The 19,166-nt window shown below is 47.0% G+C and overlaps 1 protein-coding gene across 1 annotated transcript in view; it reads left to right on the forward strand.

Moving 5' to 3' along the window:
• Nucleotides 1–19,166, forward strand: part of TENM4 (teneurin transmembrane protein 4) — a 390,999-nt gene that overhangs the window by 237,938 nt on the left and 133,895 nt on the right. The window contains 2 exon segments of the mRNA XM_032640774.1: nt 1,127–1,321; nt 8,705–8,905. Of these exon segments, the coding sequence (XP_032496665.1) occupies nt 1,127–1,321; nt 8,705–8,905 (396 nt within the window).

A 19,166-nucleotide genomic window follows, 5' to 3' on the forward strand; every position in this document is an offset into this window, starting at 1 on the left:
GATGACAAAGCAGTCAGTGATAGGTGAAGCACGCCTAGAGCGAGGTTAGATGCGGGGAACATCTATCAGCATGAAAGGGTCTTTGCTTGGATGGAATGAGGACCAGTAAAGGCTCCCCAGATGGGGTGACACTGGAACTAAGACGAGATGCTTGAATCGTTCATTGGTGGAAGGCAGAGATGGTTTTCCAGGTCGAGGAAACGGCGCCCTCCAAATACCGTGCCGTGGTGCTGCTATGGGGATTCTGCTTGTTCTTCCTGACGTGAAACAGACCCAGTGTGAGACAGCAGAGCCAGCGGCCTTGAGGAAGCACAGCAATTACCTGCTGAGTGTTTTAAAAAGGAAAAAAGCCAGGTGGGAGCAGGGGGAAGGTGGTGCAGAGAGAAGAGTCATGCCTTTTAACAAGAATTAGTGTCTCATCCCATATGCACTTAAAGTTAAGAGTCATGTATAAAGCAGCCTTATTGTATCTCAGTAAGGCTGGTAGGTACTTACAGCACAATGCAATGTAATTTATTTCTATATAGTGTCCTTCGTACAGACGATCACAAAACCCTTTACGCTAAGTGGCAAAATGGAAAGACAATACTTTAAAGAGCCAGGTTGGGCTCAGCTATTATTCTCTTATGGGGGCAACGGCGTGTGGGGCTTGAGTGGAGACCTGAAAGGCAAGGAAAGCTGAGATTGGCTGGGTTAAAGATGATAGTAAGTGGCCCTGCACGTGAGGAACGGGGAAGCAAAATGCAGTGCTACTAGGAGGAGGGTGCTGGAGGAGAGATGCGGGGAGGGCAGGAGGCCCAGCTGTCTTTTCCAGTGAGCCCAAGGACCAGACTGAAGCCTCCTATCTAAGGATGCTGGTGACCACCATGCAGCACCAGTAACATGAGGGGGACGGGGGAAAAGCAGCGTTCGTTGGGCACCAACTGCGCCAGGCCCTGCATTGTACACCTTCACCTACGGTTCCTGATGTGTTTTAACTGGAATGAAATAAAGCAAGAGAAGCAAACAGATGGACACACGTGGGAATTGTGGCAAAGCAGCTGAAGCCCAGGAGAGAAGGGGACAGAGGCCAGATGGGGTGCGTGGGGCGTGGACTCATGCCAGGCTTCCCATGCTGTCTCTGCAGCCTCCTGCCCCGTGCTCTGCAGTGGGAACGGCCAGTACATGAAGGGCAGGTGCCTGTGCCACAGCGGCTGGAAGGGCGCCGAGTGTGACGTGCCCACCAGCCAGTGCATCGACGTGGCCTGCAGTAACCACGGCACCTGCATCGTGGGCACCTGCATCTGCGACCCCGGCTACAAGGGCGAGAGCTGCGAGGAAGGTAAGCCCTGCGGGCAAGCAGCTCGGCACCTCGCTGTGAGACAGAGGCCGGCAGGCAGGGCCGCGAGGGCACCCAGGGAGCAGCGGCCCTGTGACCCCCCACCCCCAAGCCAGGACGCCTTCGGCAACAGTCACTAACCTAAAGGGAGAAGACAGACGAACGAGGGTCCTGCTCAGCAAGGGGAAGAGAAGTGTGTGTATTGAGCACTTCCTGCATGCAAGCCTCTGTGCTAAAAGCCTGGTGTCATTTAGCTTCAAACCCCAGCAGGGAAGGGTAACCATCTCCATATTATAGTCAAATGACTTGCCCAAGGTCCCATGGCTGGTAGATGGCAGAGCCGGGTTGGAGCCCAGGCTTTCTGGCTCCGTAGCCTGAGCTCTCTCTCCTCCCCTTTAAGTTCCTCTGCTCTCCATTTCTGAAGTGTGAGTCTGTTGTAGACCTCTATACACTGCCTTCACAGTCTCACTCCTGTGTCGTGTGTGTTTGTGTGTGTGTGTGTGTGTGTGTGTGTGTGTGTTCATGTTTGTGGCTCTTAGGTGCTCATAAACGTGTCTCCCTCCTTCATAAAGTAAACATGCCTGTGCAGATGGAGGCTAGGAAGTGAACTGCTGACTTAAGGGTGATATCAGTTCTTCCTGAGAAAACCTAACCAGGTGAGATAAGTAAATACTTCTATCCCACAAAGAACCTGCGGCCCAGGGAAGGGCAGCGCTAACTGATGGCAGGGCTGGAATTCAGTCCAGATCTTCTCACCTCAGACATGGGACTCTTTCCTCCTGACCACATGGGATTTCCCGATGAAAGGAGGGGTCTTCTCACAAGCAATAGAGAGTAGCCATCGGGAGTGCACACTCTGGAATCAGATGTAGGTTTGAGTCCTCGTTCTGCCACTTACTAGCCTCAGTTCCCTCATGTGTAGAATGGGAGTTCCTTCCTCAGAGGGTCGTTGTGAGGACTAGAGTAAATGACCCATGTGAGGCACGTAGCTCAGTGTCTGACACATAGGAAATGCTCCAAAAAAGTTAGCTCTTAGAGCATTAGCGTCATTCTGGGGACTGTTGAAGCACATTTCTTGTTTCACCCCACTCACTGTATCCAGGGTCTTTTGAAATGGATGGACTTTGAAACTGATGGACGATGTTAGTAGTCATTACCTCCCACTGTCCACCGTCTAGGGCCCTGGCACCTTCTCCAGCGGGTGGAAGAGCCTCCAAGGAGAGCTAGTCTTCTAACTCACTGGGGATTTAATGAGTATCCCCTCCTCAAGGCATCATTTCCCCTAAAAAATGAGAGAATATAATGGGCCCATTTTAAAAGAGTGGGGAATGGGAAGGGATTAGTGTCTGGAAAGCATCCATCACCTCTCAGAGAAAGGGGTGTCTCTAAACTCCGAGTGTGGCCGGAGGTCCTGATTGAGACCTATTAGCTTTGATGCGGATTACTTCGGGCTGTCTGAGCTCAGCAAGGAGCCCGGCCCCTGAACAAAGGAACTTGGCTTTCTCATCCTGACAATGGTGACCTTCCTCTGCTTTCCCTTTTCATTTAGTCACTTGAGGTGAAGACTCTCTGAAGGAAAGAAAAACAAAGAGGAGATTCCTCCTGAAGCAGTGAGGCTGTCCCACTCCCCAGCCCCACCATGCCATGTGGGCCAAGGAGGGGAAGCTGTCCTCCTGATCAGCCGGTGCCCCGGAGTGCAAGGTCATTTACAGAGAGAAAGAGAGAACCTGTTTAGCAATTTGATTTACATTATTATTTGAAAAGAAATGTTTTCACTCCTGCTTTCTTTCCCGAGAAGGGCCATCTGGTAATGATTCCTCTTATTATTTCTGTTTCTCTGGTGAAGCATCCTTGCACAGTCCTTGTGTTTATAGTGGGGGTTTCTTGGGCTTTCATCCTGTCTCCTCTCCTCCCTTCCATTCCCTCTCAGTTCTGTTCTGACAGGTTTCACTGTGTTTATAAAACACCAGCTAACAAGCTTACATTTTTCTCTCTCTCCCTCTTCCTTCTTCTGAAGTTTATTGCCCCCTGTTGTTTTTTTTTAACATTTTTATTGGAGTATAATTGCTTTGCAACAGTGTGTTAGTTTCTGCTTTATAACAAAGTGAATCAGTTATACATATACATATGTTCCCATATCTCTTCCCTCTTGCATCTCCCTCCCTCCCACCCTCCCTATCCCACCCCTCTAGGTGGTCACAAAGCACCGAGCCGATCTCCCTGTGCTATGTGGCTGCTTCCCACTAGCTATCTACTTTACCTTTGGTAGTGTATATATGTCCACGCCACTCTCTCACTTTGTCACAGCTTACCCTTCCCCCTCCCCATATCCTCAAGTCCATTCTCTAGTAGGTCTGTGTCTTTATTCCCGTCTTACCACTAGGTTTTTCATGACCTTTTTTTTTTTTCTTAGATTCCATATATATGTGTTAGCATACGGTATTTTTTTTTTCTCTTTCTGACTTCACTCTGTATGACAGACTCTAGGTCCATCCACCTCACAACAAATAACCCAATTTCGTTTCTTTTTATGGCTGAGTAATATTCCATTGTATATATGTGCCACATCTTCTTGATCCATTCATGTGTTGATGGACACTTAGGTTGCTTCCATGTTCTGGCTGTTGTAAATAGAGCTGCAATGAACATTTTGGTACATGACTCTTTTTGAATTATGGTTTTCTCAGGGTATATGCCCAGTAGTAGGATTGCTGGGTCGTATGGTAGTTCTATTTTGAGTTTTTTAAGGAACCTCCATACTGTTCTCCATAGTGGCTGTACCAATTCACATTCCCACCAACAGTGCAAGAGAGTTCCCTTTTCTCCACACCCTCCCCAGCATTTATTGTTTCTAGATTTTTTGATGATGGCCATTCTGACTGGTGTGAGATGATATCTCATCTTTGATAAAGGAGGCAAGAATATACAGTGGAGAAAAGACAACCTCTTCAATAAGTGGTGCTGGGAAAACTGGACAGCTTCATGTAAAAGTATGAAATTAGAACATTCCCTAACACCATACACAAAAATAAAACTCAAAATGGATTAAAGACCTAAATGTAAGGCCAAACACTGTCAAACTCTTAGAGGAAAACATAGGCAGAACGCTCTATGACATAAATCACAGCAAGATCCTTTCTGACCCACCTCCTAGAGAAATGGAAATAAAAACAAATATAAACAAATGGGTCCTAATGAAACTTAAAAGCTTTTTGCACAGCAAAGGAAACTATAAACAAGACCAAAAGACAACCCTCAGAATGGGAGAAAATATTTGCAAATGAAGCAACTGACAAAGGATTAATCTCCAAAATTTATAAGCAGCTCATGCAGCTTAATAACAAAAAAACAAACAACCCAATCCAAAAATGGGCAGAAGACCTAAATAGACACTTCTCCAAAGAAGATATACAGATTGCCAACAAACACATGAAGGAATGCTCAACATCATTAATCATTAGAGAAATGCAAATCAAAACTGCCCCCTGTTTTTTAAAGCCTGAGGCACGCCTCCGGCAGGACGCTTAGAGGGAGCTGGGGGAGGGGCAGAGGGGCCCACCTAAGCCTTTGCAGTGAAAAGTGAGCCGCTGTGTTGTGGGTCCTGAAGCGAGTCCGATAGCTTGTGTGGTCACTGAAGCGTGGAACATTTGGGGAAAAGAGATGTGTTTGCAGCCTTGCCACGCAGGCCCCATCATTTCATTAATGGGCCAAGCGTCTGCCAGAAATTTTGGCTTGAACGGCAGGGTCTGCACAGGAAAAAAAAAAAAAAAAGTAACTGCTTGGCACCTCTTCTGAGAAGAAACTAAGTTAGGCAGTCTTCTACCCAAAGTTGAGCCCACCTCCCTGCCAGCTTCCCCTGTATTCCTTCAGCTCCCCGACCCCTGGCCCGCCGATCTTCCCACGTTATACACAGCTCCCTGCAAAATAAATATTGTTAGGGAAACTAACCCAGTGTGAGGGAAAGAGACCATTTTAATCGCACCCTAGGGTTCCAGTCTCCCCAGAGGCCCCAGAAGGGGAAGGCAGATGCACAGTCTGTGTGGGACCTCTTGGGCAGAGGGTCACTGTGGCACAGGTAATGGCCCTAGGTTTGGGAACAGCGGGGACAGCATTCTGGCAGGAATCTCAGCCAGTTCAGCCAAGGTTTGCTAGACCACCCCAAGGTGCAGTCCTCTTTAAAACTCCCTTTGCACCCCACACTTGCTTTGTCAAGTTGACCTTCCGAAGTGACAGTTAATTGATGATGAAGTGCCTGGAGGTAGCCTCTCATCAGTTCTTTCTGCTCTTTCTTCCCTGCCTGGACCAGCTTCTGAGAGCATCGGATTCACTTTGCTCGTTCCTGGGTCCCTGTCAGACTTACTGTGTCTGAGGAACAAGTACTGTGATGCCGAGGGCCTCTTGCTAAACTTGCCACCCTCCAGCTTGCTCCACTAACAGTGCCGATTTTTTTTTTTTTTTTTTTTTTGCGGTACGCGGGCCTCTCACTGTTGTGGCCTCTCCTGTTGCGGAGCACAGGCTCCGGACGCGCAGACTCAGCGGCCATGGCTCACGGGCCCAGCCGCTGTGCGGCATGTGGGATCTTCCCAGACCGGGGCACGAACCCATGTCCCCTGCATGGGCAGACAGACTCTCAACCACTGCACCACCAGGGAAGCCCCACAGTAGAGATTTATAGATTCAACCTCGAGGGCGACTGAAAGATAGCTTCAACCCCAAGCTGGGGTCCAGGCACTCACTGAACGGGAAATACCTTTATAGGCCTCGGGATAGGAACTGCTGAGTCGTTTCCTGTCAAATTGGAAAACTCTCTGGATCTAGGGAATTATCATAGTAGGCTAATGGGCCAGAATAATCCTTCTGAGGTCCTGAGATCTGAGGCAGGTCATGAAAATTTATCACTATTATTATTTTTATCATGTTTAATTACCAGGAACTCCAACAGGTCATGTTTAAACCATTATTAAGTGGTGTCCAGAGACTGCAAGAAAAGAGATTCTTTGCCTTCATTTGGCTTTCTTAATTTTCCACTTTGCCCTGTTTCTTTCGCTGTGCTGTTTTCTTTTGATTTCTGTTTTTAACCGTTCTCTGTGCCATGTCTGTATACACGTACGCATGTATTTTGGAACCAGTAAGGTTGTAGAAGAGATAGCAAGAGATCTATACCAGAGAAGAGTGCTTCAAATTTAAAGTCCTCCACTTACCACTGTGTGATCTTGGGCAAGTTATTTAACCTCTGTGCTTCAGTTTCCTCATCTGTAAAATGAGGATAGTAATGGTAATCTACCTCAAGGGGTTGTTGTTAGGGTTAAATGAGATAATGCATACAAAAGGTTTAATAGCAAGATATGGCATAGAAGAGGAACTAAATTAACACTAATATCATTGTTACTGTTGTTTTTGTTATTATGTTTTTATCAAATGGTTGCTCCTGGCCTTTGGTCTTCCTATTTATCATTGAAGTAATTACGTTGAGCTCCTTTAAAAACCCACATAGTGAAAGGGCTTTCTTAATGAGGTGATCCTCAAAATGAACAGCCTGTTCCCAGAATGATGCTCTTTGTAAAGTCTCTGCCCATTTGTGTCTGTGATTCTAATATACCCAGGCTGAGTTTCCCACTCTTTTGTGCAAAAGTCAAATATACTGGGCTATAAAATTTAATTGATAAATAAAGTAAAATCACGTCTGAATTATAAATGAGCTCTGACCACAGTCTGCCCAAGTCATGCTACTGAATGTCCTGATAAAATGGACAGATAACTTCTTTGCAACAATTTACAGCTTATACTGTCCTTTCAAATCATCAGTGTTGTTTGGTCCTCATAGCCACCTGAGAGGTAGGTAATTTGACCAGACCGGCTTTATAGATGGAAGCTCAGAGCAGGTACGGGACTTGACCGTGGCCATGGAACCATTACAGCTTGTCCTGTGACCCTTGAACTTAGGACCTCAGAGAGTCAAATGCTAAATTCTTTCCTCAGCAGCATACGGCTTCCTCCTGAGCCCCTACAAGGAGGAACCTGACTGCATTCATAGCAGCTCCATCAACACTTTTAACAACAGCTGCATGTTGGGCCCCATCGGGACTCCATTCTCCCCTTCCACTTGCAAGACGGATAGAATCCCCTCCCTCCCTACAATGACCTAGCAACTCTTTGGTTGAGTAGAGAACACGGACAAGCCCTTTGCTGATTCTGTCTCCTCTCTGCTGCCTTTCACACTTTGCGTGCACTGGAGCCACATTGCTAAGTTAGCCCTCAGTGCCCTTCTTCTTCTTCTTCTTTCTGTGAAGTGCTTTGCGGAAGATTAGAGGTCTCTGGGAACTTTGTGTAACCCCGTAACTAAAGCTTTGACTTAGGAAAATCAGCCCCAGGAACAGGAATATCACTGGATTCACAATCAGAGAGACCTGTCTTCAGAGTCCTCTCTGGCAGGGTTTAGCTCTGTGATCCCATATAAAGTATTTACCTCTCTGAGCCTCAGTTTTCTCCTCTGTACCTCACTGGGTTATTGAGAAAACAACCTGGTGAAGTATATAAGATACTTCCTACTGTGTAAGCGGAGAGCAGGTAACCCACAATATTATTCTCCTCCCTCTTTCTGGGAGGTCTCTTGAGACCACCTTGACCTTGGGCCCTAAGAGCCCTGCTCGGGGGTTTGCTTGGCTGTGAGCTACAGCTTTGTAGTTCACCCCCAGCTTGAGGAGAAGCTGAACACAGCCATCATATATAGTTTTGAATAGTCATTGAAATGTTTGCCTGGAAACATTTCCAGACAAATGTGTGTCTGGAAAATGAGGTGTGAAAGTTTGTATCATTCTCCAGAGTTTTGTGAAGATGGTAAAACCTAAGGGAATTTGAATGCAAAATAAGTTCTCATTTAAATTAAGGATCTTTATTTTAATCCCACATTCGCAGAAATAAAACTGCACTTATGCAGTGGTAAATACTAATAGTTTGTTCTCCAGTGATGTTTCGAGCACCTCCCACGTGCTAGGGGGTTGGAGATACAGACACGAACGAAATAGTCTTGTCCTCCATTGTTGCAGTTGTTACAGACATCTAGGATAGGCACTGGCTGCTGTATACATACGTCTTACTATGTGCACCCCTCAAGTCAAGAGGTACAAATATGTATGCACGTTTTACAGGTGAGGTTGCTGAGACTTGAGAGGTTAAACATTCAACCACCGGGTAGGGGCGGGAAACCAGGTCTACCGTTGCTAGAGTTATTCTCTTCACCTTACCAAGTGACCTCTCCGTGGAAATCTGGGTCCTTCTCCCTGAGCATGTGAAGCTCCTCCACTACAAAGCATAGCAGTTTGCTTAAAGAAGCCTCACCCTTGCTAGTCCGATACTTACCTCTGTTATCTCTCCTCTGTGTTGCAGTGGACTGCATGGACCCCACGTGTTCGGGCCGGGGGGTCTGCGTGAGAGCCGAGTGCCACTGCTCTGTGGGCTGGGGAGGCACCAACTGTGAGACGCCCAGGGCCACGTGCTTGGACCAGTGTTCGGGCCACGGCACCTTCCTCCCAGACACCGGGCTTTGCAGCTGTGACCCAAACTGGACTGGACACGACTGTTCTGTCGGTAAATGTGGGGAGAATAAGGGCACAGCTTAGATGGAGGGAGGAGGTTCCACTGTGACGTGTACACCGTTCATTCCTGTTCAGGGCCCTGACCCTGACCTTGGTCATGTAGCAGGGGGTTACCCATGTCTCTGAATGCTTTTCTTCTTCCCCTGAACTCCAGCCTTCAACACCTCTACTCTTAGAGGGGCAGAGGATTCACAAATCCTATATTCACATCATTTCTTTCATAGTGGTGGCCTTGAGAGTCAAAACATCGCCCCTTAACCATATTAATGATGATAGATGTGATTCATTGAATTCTCGTCTCTCACATTACAATGGCCATCCTAGAGGCGAGGCCATGGGGGACATTGTGCCTCCTTGAGCTCTGCAGGGATGGGCCTTTGGTTTTACCCATCCCCCAGAATGAAGTCCAAACTCAGTATGGTATTTAGGGTGCTTTGTGATGTGGCCCTCACCCGCCTTTCTGGCCAGATCCTCTGCGAGATGGTAAGTTCCATGAGCGTAGCAAACGTGTCTTATCCCACATTCCCAGGACTCAGCATAGGCCTGCCCGCAGCAGCTGCCGGATGAACTTTGACGAATGAATGAATGAATGATAAACACATGATTGAATGTGTTCTTAATTTTGGTGTTTGGTTCACCACAGAATTTACACATGTAAACTTCACAGAATGATTATATCGGCACCCTCTGTTTATAAGCGCTTTATGATTTAGAGGCCCTTTCATGGTGAGGATTAGATGAGAACATAGTTGAATCACCTAGCACAGTACTGGTAGGTAGTAAGCGTGGTTGCTTCTAGTATCTCATCTGGACAGTATCCACTGTTTAAATTCACACAAAAACCCTGTGAGAAAGGCATCATCATCCCCATTTTGCCAATTTATATAGTATTTTACTCAGTGAATACTTACTGAACAAGGCAGAGGGGATAAAGAGGTAGGAAGTCTGTACCCTGGCGAGCTTGCATTCTGGAGAGGGGGGCAGGAGACAGAGCAACCAAACACATGAAGAGAAATCAACTAATAAAGAAGCTTAAGCCCAGAAAATTTCTAAGTAATCCTGCCCAGGGACACATGGCTAAGAAGTGGTAGCATCTCCATCAACATTTTTTTTCACTCTGAGTCACTTTCCCCACCACACCACATTGCTGAAACAAAGTGAAGCTCAAATCAGCTCATCATCTTGTGTATTAACAGTTCTGGTAGTGATCAGGAAAGATGGTTGAGGCCTTTGGTAAAAATGAGATCCAGTGCAGCATTTGTGCCTTTGGAATACTTTGAATTACCTTTCCCCATTGAATGGAGAATTGGTGTTCAATACGCAGCCTAAATTGGACTTTATCCTTGTTTGCAAAGCTTGTGTAAAGACATGATCACGAACACAGGTGTCTTAGGAATAATTCCTTTTTTTTTTTAACATCTTTATTGGAGTATAATTGCTTTACAATGGTGTGTTAGTTTCTGCTTTATAACAAAGTGAATCAGCTATACATATACATATATCCCCATATCTCCTCCCTCTTGCGTCTCCCTCCCACCCTCCCTATCCCACCCCTCTAGGTGGTCACAAAGCACCGAGCTGATCTCCCCGTGCTATATGGCTGCTTCCCACTAGCTATCTGTTTTACATTTGGTAGTGTATATATGTCCATGCCACTCTCTCACTTCGTCCCAGCTTACCCTTCCCCCTCCCCGTGTCCTCAAGTCCATTCTCTACGTCTGCATCTTTAGGAATAAGTCTTTTTATACAGCTCTGTTTATGGCAATATAAGGAATGCTCCTCCGAAATCTACACTGGGTTGTATTGTTCATTATGTGGCCACAAAGCTAGTTTCTGATAGAACTGTAACTGTCCGTGCATTGTTAATCCCTGATGAGACTCCACAGCCTCTGACGGAGGCAGGTGTAACTTTGAGCGCGATCGCTAGGCATTCTTGAGTTGGCCCTGTAAGAGGAGACAGCAGGCCCATTGCAAGGGCCTTAAATAGAATTGCGAGTGCCCATTTTCCTCAACTCCGTGCCTCTCACTTCCCAGAGCTGCTGTCAAACAGAGGGCCTCACAAGCTAACGCAGAGAGCTCCGTGTGATAAGGAGAGTCTCTGAGTCTGACAGCCTTCGGTGCAAATGCTGGCCCTGCTGCTTACTAGTTATAACTTTGGGCAAGTTGCTTCACTTCTGTAACTTGTAAAACGGAGATAACAAGCGTACCTACCTCCTGGGATTAGTATTTGGAAAATCATTATTTGGAGGATTATTTAAGATAAAGTAAAAAAAGCACGTAGCACGCTGCTCAGCGCGCGATATGGGCTCCGTTAATGTTAGCTATGTTATGAGCCCGATTACAGCTGAGAGCCCTTGACAGTAACGGAGGCATTTGAGAGAGGCAAGATGAAAGGTGCCCTTTCAGAAACGTGGATTATAGTTTTTAAACCTCTAACCTATAACTGACTAAATCAGTGTCGTGATTGCCACAAGGCCAGGAATTTAATAGATGACTTCAAAATTCCTGTCTCCCCTTGCAATAGTGATAACAATTTGTGTTTGTTGAGTGCTTCAAAGCATACAAAGATCTCTCTCTCTCTCTCTCTCTCTCCTTTTCACACACACACACACACACACACACACACACACACACACACACACATACACACACACACACCAGGAGGCAGGGTGACAGGTATGGTACCATCCCCACCCTCACCCTGAGACTCGGTGACCTACCTGAGGCACCCTGAGCCTGCCGCAGCTGGGAGTCCGAGCCCAACCTGGGGCCCCCCTGCTGCCCAGCACCCTGCGCTGCCTCCCCACGGCCATAGCTTCTCCCTGGCTCTCACTTCCCGCCGGAAGCCAGTTTGAAGGCTAGTGAAAGCGCGTTGATGGTGGTTCTCCCTCCCTGCTGTCCTGGCTGTACCTGCCTAGGCTCCATCCTGGCTCTGCACGTGCTAACTGTGTGACCTTAGCAAGGGACTTGACTTTTCTTGACTGTGGTTTCTTTGTCTGAAAAATGAAAATAATAACAGTGCCCACCTCAGAGGGTCACGTGGTGATTAAGTTGTATAATGCACGTGTGCCCGAGAACAGGGCCTGTAGCGGGGAGCACTTCCCGTCTTCCCCCTCCCTCCCTTCTGAGGGCACTTTCACCGAGTGGAAGCTGTTTGAAAGCTATGGAGTTTGGGCCCTAAAGCTAAGTGGGAGATGCCTCATTGAGCAGATGCCGCTCTAGCCAGGGAGCTGTCTTGGTACTCAGGGCTGCGGCTACAGGGTGGTGAACAGCCACTGAACTTCTCACTAGTTGAGTGGCTTCAGCAAGTTGCTTCCCCTCCTTTCCTTTTAGGTAAATTACCTGTGGGATTGTTGTAAGGATTTAGTGAGAAAATACGGAGAAAGTGGTTAGCATGGCGGCTGGCACAAGTCAGACACCCAGCAAGGGTAGCTCGGGTCACACCTTTTACGTTATTTGCTCCTGGCACGGCAGGGCTGGCACAGGCACTGCCCAGAGCCTTCTCACCAGGAGCTGCAGGCGGGAAGACACATCCTATAGGACTGACTCTAGGTGGTGGGGTTGGCAGAAATGGGCCCCTGCCGTCTGGCCCTCCTAGGAAGCAGGACCATCTCTTGCCTGAGATGAGTGTCATGCTGTTTGGCATGGAGAACAGGATTTAATGAAAGCAGCTTAAATCAACATGCCCTGCACTCAACAACCAGCCTGTAATGAAATGTGAGCTGACAAGTTTCCCAGCACTTTGGTTAGGTTTGTGGAAACAATGAAGTCAGACTTTACACAAGTGTTTACTCAGGCCTCTGGGTTCTCAGCAGCTTGGCTTGCCGTCTCATCTCAGAAATTCTTCCTTAAATCCTGCCTCATTGATGTGGTCAATGACGAACCATATAAGATAACCGTTTAAGTAGATTCCTGTGGCCTGGAAGAGCACAGGTTATATGTCCCACTGCCACCCCGAATACACCTCTGTCCTCAGCTCTGGGCCCAGTGGAACCTCACTGCGTCAGTCTTTGGGGACGCTGGTGGTGATGATGGTTGTGATGGTGGTGATGGTGATGATAGTGGTGATGATGATGGTAGTGATGGGGGTGGTGATGGGGGTGGTTATGATGGTGGTGGTGATTGCTACTGCAGTTGTTTTACAGATGGGAAGGCGTTAGAGAGAGGAAACGACTTGCCCGCGGTAACTAATCAGTGGCAGAATTTGAATTGAATCTAGGCCCTCTGTTTCCAAGTCCTCAGCTCTTACCTCAAGTCTTCTTTCCATCCAAAGAGGTTTCTTTGCCATTAATCTTGTCTTTTTTCCTGATAAGTCACAGGACGGAGCATTAATTAGAGAGTTGTCCATTTCTTAATGCTTACCATGTATCAGGTGCTGAACTAAGTGCTTTCAACCATTATCTTAGTTAAGGGTCATAAGAACCCTGTAAAGGAAGTATTACCACGTCTGTTTTCCACATAAGGAAACTGAAGGTCAGAACTAAGTTAAATTCCTTGCCAGCATCTCCCCATTGGAAAGTGGCACAGCACGGATGCAACCCAAGTCTGGCTTCAAGGCCTCTCCTAAGCTCTTCGGTGTGCCGAGCCATGTATTATAAATGTGCCTCTTTCTTGTCAAACTGTGAACCCCATAAAGTCAGTGTCTGTCATTCTCCCTAGTGCATGGCCTGACAGCCATTAGGTTCTAGTGATTATTGAATGAATGACTTATCCAGGGAATTATCAAAGAAGAATGAGGGGTTATAGCCAAAGGCTCTGCCCAAGAAGATCCCAGCACACTACCCACTGGACAGTCTAATCCCTTCTCTCAGGATTCCACCCACCTCCCCCCCCCCGACCCCCAACCTTATCCGCTCCCCCCACGCCCCCATAACACTCTGCAAAGCTAAAACCGAGTTCCTGGGCCCCGTCCTTCACTTTCCAGACCTAGCCCATGTTCATTTCACAGGCAGTGCCAGCCAGCCAGAGCCCCTCCTGGATGAGAGCTGGCATCATTTCACCTCCTTCAAGCCACCTTCCCCAGGGAGTGGTCCTGCTGGGCTGGGTGCCTCATCAATTTGCATAAAGGGGGCACGCTCAGCAGCCCTGCGGAGCAGAAGGGCTCCCTCCCCACACCCGCCCCCTCAAGTGCTTTAGTTGGCTTTTCACCCTCTTGGTTCAGAGCTGCCTTAGAAAAGGGGAGGAATTTAACCTCTTTGAGATGGTCCTTAAAACTGGAAAAGCCTACCTTTCTTTCAGAGCCTAATGACTTCTAAATCTTCTAAAATCTTCTAAAGAAGATTTCAGGCTCTGTGGCATTTTCCAGAATACCATATCAGATTCGATCCCTTAAACCCATCATTTGCCCCTTCACTGGCTCTCACGCGGGTCTTCCTTCCCCTCCACCCCAGCCCAGTCATCTCTGTCCTCAGCCTCATAAATTCATTCCTCGTTTCCACTTCTCTACAAGCTCTCTCCAGTCTTGTCTTCCATAAATGACCTTTATTTGAGAGGGCCCTCTCACTACATTTTATTCCTTTGGGTTGCCGGCTCACAGAAGCAGTACCTGGCAGAGATTTTGATTGTAAAATGCCCGTGCTGGTGGTTTATGATTCTTATCATTTCATTGCAGTTGGGTTTCATGGAATAACAGGTGGAGATCTTTTAGAGATTCAGTGGTATGGATTTGGGCGTAGCATGTGCAGTCAGAAAGAATTGCGTGGGATTTGGAGTGGGACCAAGCTAGAATTTCAAGACTGAGCTTATCCAAAGAATATGGCTAATGATACCTGCCTTGCAGGGCTGTTTTTCAAATTAGTTCTAATATGTATATATAAAATGCCTAGCATGGTGGCTGGCACTCAGTAAGCACTCAATAAATAAAGTATTAATGTATATTTTTTCGAATGCATGACTAAGTCTAAATTAGCCAAACAGTCCTTCAACTCTAAGCAATTGAAGTTTGAGGGCAGCTTATATGGTGAAGGTCTGGAACCAGAACTGGATTGGAGTCTATGTGACCTGAACAACTTGCTTTCTCTCTCGGAGGCTCAGTTTTCTTGTGGTTACTGAGACTCTCTACCCACCCCCCTTCCCCCCAACCCCCGACTCTGGTCGTTGCGTCTAAGTGAAGAGTCACTAACGTGCTGACACATTTATCCCCAGACACCAGCACAAGGGCCCTACGGCGCTAACATTGGCCTCTGCTCAGGGACTGAGCTTCCTGAGCTTTTTCCAGAGAGGAGCACAGCCTCCGCAGAGAGCACCCCAGAAGAGCTCCAGATGCGCACCCACTGCTGACAAGCACACACGCCCCCTCCGTTCACTCACAGCCCTTCCTGACCTCTCATGTGCTGGACCATTCTAGGCCCCGGGGATCAGCGTGCCTCAGGCCACTCAGGAGGTGACACGGAGTCATGAGGTGTTAAGGCCTCCGACCGTCGCATTTATGGTGGGTTGGGGGTGCACAAGGGCAGGAGTGTGCCCTCGGCCAAGAGGGGGACAGAGAAGAACCTGGGAAGGTCTTCCCCAGGATGGAGACTTGTGAGCCAGATTGTGAGAGGGGACTGAGGTGGGGCTCCTGGTGGAAGAGGAGGGGAGGGCCGTCCAAGCAGAGGGAACAGCATGTGCAGAAGTACAGAGCGGTCCTCCTTCAGTTTGACTGGAGAGTAGGAGCTGAGGAAGTGAGGCCAGGGAGGCAGGCAGGGTCCCAGTCATGGAGTCCACTCAATGTCTTGCTGAAAATCTCAAATTAAAAACTCTTTCAACGCGCACTGAAGATTTCCCTTTCAGACTCCACGTCAGGGCTCGCTCTTTAACTCTCTCAGTGCATCATGGCCTAGGTCCTACCTCAGCTTAGCGAGACCTTCTAAAATTCAAACTCAGATCCTTTGAGCTTCCAGTTTCTTCTCTATTACTCTCCTCCCCTACCAAAAAGAAAAGCAAATCACAAAGCGTAATTAATAACAATAATGACCAGATAGATATGGAACAGAAAAGCTCTGTTACCAAATGAAGTCACAATTGATAGCAAAATAAGCCCAATTAAAAAAAAAAAAAAAAAAAAAAAACTGAAAGTAGCAACAGGGTTAAAAAAAATTAAAGCTCTAAGCATAGCAGTTGCATTAGCCCTAAATTTTGAAAATGGTAATTCAATTTTATTTACGAGGCAAAATATAATTACGTTTAGATTTGAGGGAACAGAATTTAATTCTTACTAATGACAGAAAGACTGAGTGAGATGCTGTAATGCCAGAGAAATTGTCTTCTGTTCATGGATGGGAGAGAAAATTAGATTCAGCGTTGAGCATTCTCCCCTGTTACAAGTCGCATTTGTGTAGCGGGAATTGTTCACTCTCTGAGAAGCATTTGCTTCTCAGCCCAGAAAGCACAGCACCAACATCCAATTAAACATCAAAAGGAAACGATCAGACTGGGCTATTTCTGTATAGGTATGTTATGGGAGGGGAAACTCTAGGTTAGAATTTCACCCAAGGAATCATGTCCGTTGAGACTTGACATTTCCTGTGCCCTTTCCCAACAGCAAGTGACAGCCTAAACTCAAAGTTCAGAATAATAAATATCCAGGAGACTGACAATGAAGCAGAGAAAGAAGTGCGTGTGTTAGAAGGAGGCAGAGAAGACCCCACCAGTTGCCTGGGAAGTACTGTGGAGGTTCAGACACAATGAGATGGTCACTTCCTAACATTTAATCAAAGCCTGGGAAATTGGGCCCAAACAGGCATGCTACTAAATACTGCCAGAGTCAAAGGTTGATAAACCAGAAGCTGGCAGCTTTGTAATTTAGTAGAATTCCCGCCGACAGCCCTGGAACATTTTCTATCACAACTGGAGCTCTTCAGTATGCAAATCTAAGCCCTTCTGAAATTGGGCTTCAGAATTAGGTTTCTATTTGGATGCCCAAGCTGATATCTTGTACAAAATCTCTGGCTGTCTTCCTGAATCAAACGGCTGGTATGGTAACTTTGTAATTTTAAAATAATAACTATCCTTTGAATGGAAATTTTGTTTACATTTTACAGAACTCCTCCATGTATGTGCTTCATGATTTATTCAAACAACAAATATATAAGCCTCTGAAATTGCAGACGGTGTTATTCTCAGGAAACCAGGGTTCAGGGAACTTGAGTGCCTTTCCCAAAGGCACTCTGGGAAAGAAAAGATTCAAATCCAGCCTTCTCTGGGTTCAGAACCCATGCTTATCCCCTGCATAATCCTGCCATTGGCTATTACCAAGGTTTACGCCGATACTGACCATGGATCAGGTATCAGGTTTACAAGGTACCACTTCACTTGGTGACACTGCCAGGAACCATGTAAATTGGATCATGACCGTGGTGGACCTGGCAATACTACAGGGGTTCAGGAAAAGAGCAGTTGCTTTCAGCCGGGGTGATCAAGGTGGCTTCTTGGAGGAAGTGGGATTTAAGGTGGGTGATGGAGGTTGGATTTGAATTGTCAGAGATGGAAGAAAGAGGCAAGCACCTTGCAGCAGCCCACTGTGGAAGTCAAAGATTTGCAACAAGTACATAGATGAGACAGATCCTGGCATTTTCTAGGAAAGCACCACAGTTTGGAGTAGCTTAGCTTAGGATATTTGTGGCAGTAGTGAGAGGGAGAAGAGGTGAAGGAAGTTAGCAGGCATCAGATGATGAATGGCCTTGAAAGAGTTTAGGTTTTATCTGTCAGTGGAAGGCACTGAAAAGTTTCAGGCAGAGCTGTGACGTGGTCAGGTTTGGTTTTAGAAATCTTATTCTAATATTGGCATGCAGTTTGAGGTGCCTGGGAGACTTCTAGGAGGAGGTGTCCATGGTGGAGGTGGAGAGGTGGACCTTCACAAAAGGGTATCAGGACTGGAGGTCTGAACATCAGCTATCTCTTCAGTATACCCAGTTGGGCCCTTTCAGTGGGGTAGTGGTTCAGCCCTGGCCAGTTACCTTTTTTGGCTTCTCTGCTCACCAGTCCTTTCTCGGCTTGTTATCATTCTGCAAAGTCAGAGCGTATTTGGAGGCCTCCGCCATGCTAGCTTTGAACTCCTTTTTCAGGAAGCCAGATACCCTCCAATTAAGGTGAATAGAGGCGACTTACTACTTCCTGTGATAGGTGCTTCATAAAGCTTGAAATTCTAGTCCTGGGGGAATAGATTGGCGACTGCTCTGCACCAACGTACTGGAATCCATTTTTCTGCGTGGTTTGAAAGCTTTCTGAGCTCCTTGAGTGAGGTGAAAGGCCATGTGGTTTCCAAGGCTCATTAGCTTTCTGCCATCTAGATCTGGGGGACCGAAGCACGGCTTGGAGCCGCTCTGACTCTCAGGTGATAGGGATGGAAGTTGAGAAGCACAGGAGAGTGACTTGGGTTTGGCCTCAATGTCAAAAGAAGATTCATTACTGTAAGGAAGTCAGATGCTCCTTTCCTATACCTTCCTCCCTCCTGACTTCTTCCTGTAACCTGCACTGAGACTAAAAAGCCATCTGCCCAATTTTGTGGGAGAGGGAGGGAGAGAGAGTGGGTGCTATATTCGAGCCACATTGTTCAAAATGCAGGGATATCTGACCTGTGGAAGTGAGAGTTAAATTGTAATTGGCCTACTGTGTGCCAGGCATGGTGGCCAGCTTTGTTGTGCTCACTTATACAACTAGATAGACTTGAGTTCCTTGAGGATGGGAATAACTTAATACAATTTCTGAATCCCCAGATTCTAAGAGTATCTGGCATATAGTAGGTCCTCAATATATTTTTAAATCAATTTTAAGATTCATTACTGCCGTTTTATAAATGACCAAGATAAGGCTCAGATATGTGCAATGTTTGTTTCCCAGAGCCGGGAAGTAGCAAAGAAGGCTTTGATACCCAGCTTGCCCAAATCCAGGCCTCTGCCCTGTGCAAAATCATAGTACCTTGAATAGTTACTGGAGTGCCCTGCCTCAGACCACTGGAATCTGGCGGTACATGGATGCAGTCAAAAGATACATTTTCTGTGTGAGACTCACTACAGAGTACAGAGACTAATCTGTTGATGGCAGGGTTCTGGAAGCAACACAGGTAGACTAACAACCCTGATAAAGGTTTGCATAAAGTGCTTTGGGAAGGCAGGAGATGAAGCCCCTTCCAGTGTGGGCTCTGGAAGGAGGCTTCAGGGAGGAGGTGGCATTGGAGCCAGACTTCAACATGTGAAGACTGGGGGAAAGGAGCACGTAGACCCTGAAAGCAGCCTATGCAGAGGCACAGAGGAGGGGGCCAAAGAGTGGTGAGG

Source organism: Phocoena sinus, chromosome 8 (assembly GCF_008692025.1).
Source record: "Phocoena sinus isolate mPhoSin1 chromosome 8, mPhoSin1.pri, whole genome shotgun sequence".
NCBI classification, from domain to species: domain Eukaryota; kingdom Metazoa; phylum Chordata; class Mammalia; order Artiodactyla; family Phocoenidae; genus Phocoena; species Phocoena sinus.